The sequence below is a fragment of the Mus pahari genome, chromosome 11 (assembly GCF_900095145.1).
Source record: "Mus pahari chromosome 11, PAHARI_EIJ_v1.1, whole genome shotgun sequence".
In the NCBI taxonomy this organism is placed as follows: domain Eukaryota; kingdom Metazoa; phylum Chordata; class Mammalia; order Rodentia; family Muridae; genus Mus; species Mus pahari.
Window position 1 is genome coordinate 75723608 of NC_034600.1, and position 8401 is coordinate 75732008.

At 49.8% G+C, this 8401-nt stretch overlaps 1 protein-coding gene across 1 annotated transcript in view; it reads right to left on the reverse strand.

The window, feature by feature from the left end:
- Ropn1l (rhophilin associated tail protein 1 like) overlaps positions 1 to 8157 on the reverse strand; it is an 11522-nt gene extending 3365 nt beyond the window's left edge. Inside the window, exons 1-3 of the mRNA XM_021208696.1 lie at positions 7832 to 8157; positions 5496 to 5619; positions 3699 to 3860 (exon numbers count right to left, since the gene is read on the reverse strand). Of these exons, the coding sequence (XP_021064355.1) occupies positions 3699 to 3860; positions 5496 to 5619; positions 7832 to 7962 (417 nt within the window). The 5' untranslated portion in view covers positions 7963 to 8157. The remainder of the gene's footprint in view (positions 1 to 3698; positions 3861 to 5495; positions 5620 to 7831) is intronic.
- Between the last annotated feature and the right edge of the window lie 244 nt (positions 8158 to 8401).

An 8401-nucleotide genomic window follows, 5' to 3' on the forward strand; every position in this document is an offset into this window, starting at 1 on the left:
GGGGAAGCAAGCCAGTAAGGAACATCCTTCCATGGCTTCTGCATCAGCTCCTGCTTCCTGACTGCTTCCTGACCTCCTTGAGTTCCAGTCCTGACTTCCTTGGTGATGAACAGCAATGTAGAAGTGTAAGCCGAATAAACCCTTTCCTCCCCAACTGCTTCTTGGTCATGATGTTTGTGCAGGAATAAAAGACACACACAAGACAGACACAAAGGCATGGACAAGCTTGCACACTCCTTCCAGGCCTGCTCCCCACAACTTGCTCAGTTTGCTTTCTTATAGCATGTAGGAACTGCCAGTCCAGGGTTGGCACTGCCAAAGTGAGGTGGCCCTCCCACATCTGTCATTAATTGAGAAACTGCACCAGGGGCCAATCTAGTGAGGGCCTTTTCTCAGGTGAGGCTCCCTTTCCCAAAGTGACTGCAGCTTGCGTTAAGCTGATGTAAAGTAGCCAGCATAAGTCACAACAATGAGTTTGCTGCCAGCTGGGAGACATCCCAGGGTTAAAGATTTAAAGTTGCTTTGGGTGATGTGGTGGCTGTCATCAGCTTGACCGTATCTGGAATTAACTAAAACCTAAGTGTTGGGTATGACTCCGAGGAATTTTTCTTTTTCTTAATTAAATCATTTGAAGTGAGAATACTGGCTTTCAATCCGGATCTTTTAAGGTGGAAGACACACCTTTATTCTGACCACCTTCAGCTGGAAGCCTACAGGAGGATGTGGAAGAGGAAAACTGGGTTCTCTCTGCCTGCTTGCTCTTGCTCTAGCTGGCAAGCCTGTTCCTTCATTGGCATTAGAGCCCACTTCTCTGGGATTCTAGAGTGTACTGAAGAGCAGCGGAGACAGCCAGCCTTATGGACTGAATAACTACTGGATTTAGGCTTTCCATTGGTAGACAGCCATTTTTGTTCTGTTCCACCAGAGAACCTCAATTGGTTTGATTATAATGGCTCCTGAGAGAAGCTTGACAGCCCAAGAGCATAGGGTGGGCAGGAACCAGAAAATGCAGAGCTTAGAATGGTTTAGGTTCCAGTCCTGCTGCTGCATCCAGGGGGCACATCAGGAACAGGCAATGAGCCACCACTCCGTCCTTCCTGCATGGCACCTGATCCTCAGCTGTTGGTGCCTTTGGGGAGCTTTAGGAGGGGACTGAGCTGGAGGAAGTGGGTTTCTCAGAGGGCTTAGTTTGCGCTAGAAATGCCACGGAAGCCACCATGCCTTGCCTACCACGATGGGGCATCTCAAGCCATGAGCTAGTATCTGTCTTTGCGCCCTTTTCTGTTTCCTGACAGGCGGTGGGGATAGCAATGAGGACACCTAACACACCTCCCAGCTCGCTTCTTCGTTTCTCCTTTTGGATGCAATTTTTAGAATGCAGAAATCCAGAACTCCCCTGCCATCCCTACTGTGTGCTTGTGCATGTCCAAGCCACCGAGCCCCCTGCAACACAGGCTCCACAAGAGGATCTGCACAGGCAGCTGTGCTGTTAGTGTGCTAGCTAGCGGCTCTGCTGGGCTCGGGTACCTCCCTGCCCACACAGCCCAGGCTGAAACAGAGTAGAGTGGGGGTGGGGAAGAACAGACCCCCATACGGTCCAGTGGAGGGAAAGGCTCAGCACTCACAGCCGACCCTGACCCTGACCCTGAGCCTGTGTGGTACTGGGCACCTAAGAGACTCAAGCTACATGGTCAGTGCCAAAGAAGACTTAGGCTAGGGGACAGGACCCGTGTGACCAGTGTGCTCTTTGGTGTACATTTGTCTTCTAACAACAAAGTAGCATAGACTAAAGCAGGACTTCAGTTTTGATGTAACCATGGCCGATGAAGTGCCTTCCTTTACAAAATGGCGCCACCTAGTGTTGCTTGCTGCACATAGCTTGGACTTGTTTTTATGACTTAGGTGAACCCAAAATCATGAATTATCCTGTTCTTTCTTGTTAAGAGCAAATTGCCACACTTATTTTTGGAGGCATAAACTGTCAACACTAACCCCGAATGTTAGATATTAATTCTATGCTAATGTAACGCTAAATAAATTCAGAGTTCCTGAGGAGCACACTGACAGTTTCTCTAAAGACCACGTCTGCCTTGTCTTTCCAAGGAATCGGCCCCTGGGCAGCACAGCCCCTGTGAGAACACTGGTCACACTGCAGCGCAATGAGCCCCAAGCTGGCCAGAAACCACACACCCAACCATTGCTGGGCGTAAGGCCACCAGCCTGACACTTGCCTTCTCTGAAGGGACAGGGTTTTCTTTGCTGGAGCCCAAGCTGCAGAAGATTCAGTCACCTGGTGTGCTGTCACCTGGTGTGCTGTCACCTGGTGTGCTGTCACCTGGTGTGCTGGCTAGTTCTGTGTCAACTTGACACAGCTGGAGTTATCACACAGAAAGGAGCTTCAGTTGGGGAAATGCCTCCTTGAGATCCAGCTGTAAGGCATTTTCTCAATTAGTGATCAAGGGGGGAGGTCCCCTTGTGTGTGGTGCCATCTCTGGGCTGGTAGTCTTGGGTTTATAAGAGAGCAGGCTGAGAAAGCCAGGGTAAGCAAGCCAGTAAAGAACATCCCTCCATGGCTTCTGCATCAGCTCCTGCTTTCTGACCTGCTTGAGTTCCAGTCCTGACTTCCTTTAGTGATGAACAGCAATGTGGAAAATGTAAGCTGAATAAACCCTTTCCTCCCCAACTTGCTTCTTGGTCATGATGTTTGTGCAGGAATAGAAACCCTGACTAAGACACCTGGCTGGCCAAGGACAACCAAGGACATGCATAAGCTACAGCAGAGAAAGGCACCACAACACCACTCCGGGGGAAGTTCCAGGAGACAACTGTCTAGCTACCCCATCATACAGCAATGACCAGCTCTGAGGGCGTGCTTCCTGGGGCATCTGGGAAAGCATGAGTTTAAGGCGAAGGACCAGAGGAAACAGAGGGATGGCTGGCAGGATGGCACAGGAGGGGGCACTGCAGCTGGGGGTTTACTGTCAATGTCTCAGTGCCCTTGGGATGCAGTCCTTCTTCACAAAGAAAAAAGGAACTCGCACACGGATAGACATTATAGGAAGAAGGGACAGGAGCTCGCTCAGTGGTTGAGAGCATTCACTGCCCTTCCAGAGGGTCTGAGTTAGAGACAGTTCTCCATTGAGAGACTAACAGGAGATCCAGGACCCTACTGTTAAAGAATGAACCATGAAGGATTATGAGTTTCGTACAGTTATGTACTCAGAACTGTAAAGATTGAAGAAGCAATATAAAATACATATCCAGACAGAGGGAAAAAAAGGTTGCTTCTCCTTTTGAAGAACCATGCAATCCACCACCATGCTCTTATTCCTCAATTGTTGGAGTTATATTGTAGTGACAGCAACATTACACCGCATCTACCAGTTATTAATACTGGATTATAAGTCAAAGTGTGATGGAATTTTATGTCTCTTCCCACAAACAAAGAAAACTGTTACAAGCTTTCAAAATTACATTGTCCAATAAAAGAACTCATTGGTAGACCCCATTTGAAAACCGAAATACATTCCAAGTGCATCCACATGTTTCCTCTACTCTTATCATCGTTGGAATTGTGGTTTTGAATCACATAACCAAAGTCTGGGGAAACAACATTAGTCAATACTATAATCATGTTTTCTGACATGTAACCACACAGATCATGACATAATACTGAGAGGCCATCTGTAGGTACGTACCCCGCCCAGGGAGCTGCATCCGAGCGCTAAAAATTTGATCCACTCTATTTTGTCCTCACACGGATCCAGTTCCAGGATCGCTCTGAACTTTTCTACTGGCAGGCACAAATTTTTCCACTTCTTCTCAAGATCTGGTAACTCCACATATTGCTTGTGGCTACACTGTTTAGAAAACAATATGACACACTCAGTGTATGTCAACACCCCGGGAAACCAGAAAGATGCTTCTGAAGACATAGCTCACGACAAGTGACCGTCATGGAAGGAGAGTTGGAAAGGGACCCAGGGGGAGGGCGTGGCAGGAAGGATCTTAGCATCATTTGAAAAGAGAAAGGCTAGAGGATGGCTCAGTGGGGAAAGAGCTCGCCACTCAAACACCCACCTAAAAGCTGGGTGTGGTGGCATGAACTTTAACATCTGGGGTCCAGTCCTTGGGGTTTGCTGGCCTAAACCACTGTGCTCTAGGTGTCATCCCTCAGTGGCATGGCTGCCAATGGCAAAATGGCCCTGTACAAGCTGTTAAAAATGGCAGCCCCGCCACTTCTCCTCAGCCTGCAGTTGTTACAGGAGCTACACATTTCCAGATTGAGGGTTGGTGGGATTCCGAGTCATGAGCTTGGGGAGCTCAGGGACTGGGGGTTCATCATCTCCCCCTCCCCACCAAAGCAGGAGCTACCCCGTCCTTGGTGACTGCACCTTTCCTGCCACCACCCACTTAGGTCCCAAGGAGCTGTGCCAGGTGCTGACACCTTCTTTCCTGCTTCAGCCTTCTGGTGAACCACCACTGCAGGAGCTGTCTCTCAGGAGCTGTCCACAGAGGCAGCACCTCCTCTCCAGCCCCACCCTGCAGCAGAGCCACAGAGATGGTGCCTCAGCAAAAGCCAGGCTTCAGCAGGGAAGGACTTTCCACCCTGACCCATGGACCTGATGCAGGGAAAAGCAGGTGGGAAAAAAAGCCACCAATCCCTGAGCAGGAAAATCAGCTCCTCCTCAGCTCAGCTGGGGATCCCCTTCCCTGGGAGCTGCGATGCCTCTGCTGAGGAGACTTCCTCTCAGAGCTGTGTGGTTCCTGATGCCCTTCCACTGGGACACCTTCTCCCCTCAGAGTTGTGTGGTTCCTGGGCTACCGAGTCCCAGAATACCCTTCCACCTGAGTAGAAACACTTACACCAGGTTTAGTTAAAGACAAAAAATAGGGTGGAGAATAAATCAGAAAAAAAATTTGAGTTGACTTCTGGCAAAAACCACACAACTCACACACACACTCACGAAAGTAAGCACTTAAAGGGAAGGGTGAATGGGGAGGGGAGGGGAGGNGGGAGGGGAGGGGAGGGGAAGGGAGGGGAGGGGAGGGAGGAGTCAATGAAGAAAATGTGCTCCACCCTGGCCTCCTGAAATGCGCTTGCAGACATGGAACACACTCTCCCTATGGTCCAGACTATTTCCCAGTACAAACCTAGCTTTGAAACTAGAGCAGATGCCCACCTGTAATGCTACCACTCAGGACGCTGAGTTAGGAGGGTCACCTCAAGTTTGAGGATATCTGGGACTATATGACAAGTTATCTATTTCTCAAAAAAAACATGAAACAAATTTGTGGTGGTTTGTTGAACTCTGGTTGACACAGACACACCTTCAACGTACATTCACAAAATAAAAAGTATTATCTATACATGAAAAGCTAGCTCTTGGGGTTCTTTCCAAGAAACAAAGCTGGATATGAACGTGGCAGGACAGGCCTGGGGACAGAGTCACAGCATGGAAACAGGAGCACGTGCAGGTAAGAGGCTCACCCACCTGCTTGTGCAGGACTTTCAGGAGTCCCTGGGTCAGGCCTGTGTCAGTCTTCTGTGTGGCCACAGGCATTTCAATTCTGTCCTTTACAGGAAGTGGGTCTCCTCTGGACAGGGCTGAAAAGTACCTGGAATGAGAGACATCACTGAAGAGCACCAGCACACAGGCCACGCCCAAGGCACTGGCTGCCTAACACCGTAGCACATGCCTGGGAGCTCCCAAAGCCAGCTGACCACACCGAAGTCCCGGGACCCCCTTGAACGTCACTGTGCACTCTGGTTTCTCTGCCTGCAAAGCAGACATGCTGATTGCTATCTGAGGGTACTGGAAGCATCAGGTGACAGAAAGCCTGCATGGGAGCCAAGAGAGGCTCACTGAATTTCGTTCATCATCCCTTTGTCCTCATGTTCCCTTCCTCCACGTGCTTTCTAAATGTAGACAGAGAAAGCACAGTCTGATGCTGAGTTTCTTTCATTGTTTTAAAATATTTTTATTTTTAAATGTGTGTGCGTGTATATGCACATGTGCGCATACATGCGCGCGCGCGCGTGCGCACACACACACACACACAAGTGTGGGTAGGTACAGGTGAATGCAGATGTCCTTGCCTGGATCAGGAGCCACTGCTGGTTGTGAGCTGTGTGACGTGGGTGCTAGAAGCTCAATTCAGGTCTATTGGGAAAGCAAGCAAATACTGCTAACAGAGACCCATCTCTCCAGCACCCCATGCCCCACAGCTATTCCTTTTTCAACAGCTGCTTTCTGAGGTAATTGGCATTAGACATCTCTACACATTCACCTGTAAGTGGCATAGACACACAAAGCCTTCCCACTTTTCATCTTTCCCAGTCCTGCCTGGGTCCCCCTCCCCACCCCAAATGTTCCATTCTAGGAATCTGAAAATGCTTAAAGCTGGAGATGAAGGAGGCACAGAAATGGCTTGGGGCAACAACTTGTGTGAATTCCCTTCAGATTTGGCCAGCACAAAGCCTTGTGTCAGGCAGGGTCTTAAGCCACAGCAAAGAACTTGTAGCCAGGAAGATGGACATGAAATTAAGCCCCAGGGCCCCAGGTATGTCTATGAGTTATCAGAAACCATCTAAATCTGTAACATAGATGGACGTGGATAGTGGAGACTGAGTAGATTAAAGGCAACCCCCTTTCTCTTCACCCTTGAGGGTCAACTCCACCTATAACTACCAAGACTTTTGTGTTTCTCTCTGCGGTTTTGTTAATGATCTAAGGAGTGGTGCAGACAGCCATGAGAGAAACAGATGCAGAACTGTAGACCTAAGGTCCAGGTCCCAGGCGCAATGCTGTGGCTTGGCGGATTCACACCTATTCATAGTTGTTCCTCGTCGGCAATCTAATGAATCGTAAGGCCTCAAAAACAAAAACAAAACCTATCTCTGAAGTATTAATAAACGTGCCAATAGGGGAAGAGTCTTGAAGTGCAAATAAACTTTCATAAAGACACCCTAGCCCTTCTCTCTAAGGATCGAGTGTAATATCGTTTAGGGGTCATTGAGAGAACTGACAAAGGGTAGGTGTTGGGCTCACAGGTGACCCTGGCGGAGCTAAATAAGACATCCAGGTCCTGTCCCCTGAAGCCCGTGAGAGGTACTCTACATGGCAAACGTCTTTGCACAACTAAGGACTTTAGATGGGGGAAAATATCCTGAACAAACGGTACAGCCCCTAAATGTACCACAGAAATCCCCAGGAGAGGAAGGCAGAAGAGAACCCACGGACTGTACAAGGGCCAAGCAGTTCCAACAGCTGAGTCTGATATGGAAGCAGCCACCCCAAACGCCTGTCGCCTGCTCCAGACGTTTTGGTGCTTTTACCTCCAGAGTTGTCGTTTTTAAAAGTAAGTCGAGTTGTTAAAACGGCCAAAAGAAACAAAACCACCTTAGCTAATATAGTTCAGAGAAACTTAGCAAAGTTTGGCTAGAAATAGTTATTCTCGTGATTAAAAAGTGGCAGAGTTCTCTTGTAAAACCGAAAGAATGAGTGTTAATATTATAACGGGCAGGCCCTTGAAAGGGTTCGTGTTCTTGTTTCTAGAGTGTGAAGGTTCCCTAGCTGTGAGCGGTGCTGGCCAATTTTCTCAGGAGGCAGCCTTCACATAGCTCAGCCTCGTTTGGGGGTGGGGGGAGCATAAGTTCAGTTGTTCTGGGCGGTTTCATTTGTAACATCTCTGTAACTGATTTTTTTTTTTTTTAAACTCTGCGGAGCCACTTTTTGTCCCGCGGTTGGTGTGCAAGTTTTGTTAGTCTACACCCACAACGTAGGCGTCAGTACTCGGTAACGGGGTGAGGTTCCCAGGCCGGCCTTACCCCGCCGACCATTGCAGCACGTCCGCCGGCTGCGTACGGATGGCAGCCTTGGTGAACTGCTTGAGGATGTCCGGCAGCTCCGGGGGGATGTGGATCTGCTGCGCGCAGAACATGGTGTCCGGCAGCGGCATCGCTCTGGGGAGACCGCGGCGGCCAGGGACGATGTGCTGCGGGGAGGAGAGGCAGGGTCAGCGCGGCGGGCGGCGGGGAGGGACTGCTCCGCCCGGTCCAGGAAATTGAGGCCCAACCGCCCACAGCGGATAGAGCACGCGATTGTGGCGTGCGGTCTCTAGGCAACCCAAGCTGCGCATGCGCACCGCCTCAGCGAGCAAGGGGCGGACGTCCGGCCGACCTCTGGTCGCTGTGACCAATGAGTGACCACAGAGCGGAGAGCGTCACAAAACAGTTTGTTTTCCTAAAACGCGGAGGTTGCGCTTATTTTGAACCCCAAGAGGTCGCAAACTGTCCTCTGATGAGACCTGAGTCTCGGCTTGGCGTCGCCACCTGTGACTCCATCTGGTCCACACACCCACTGTATGCGTACACATTTCCAAACCAAAGCAGCGTTGG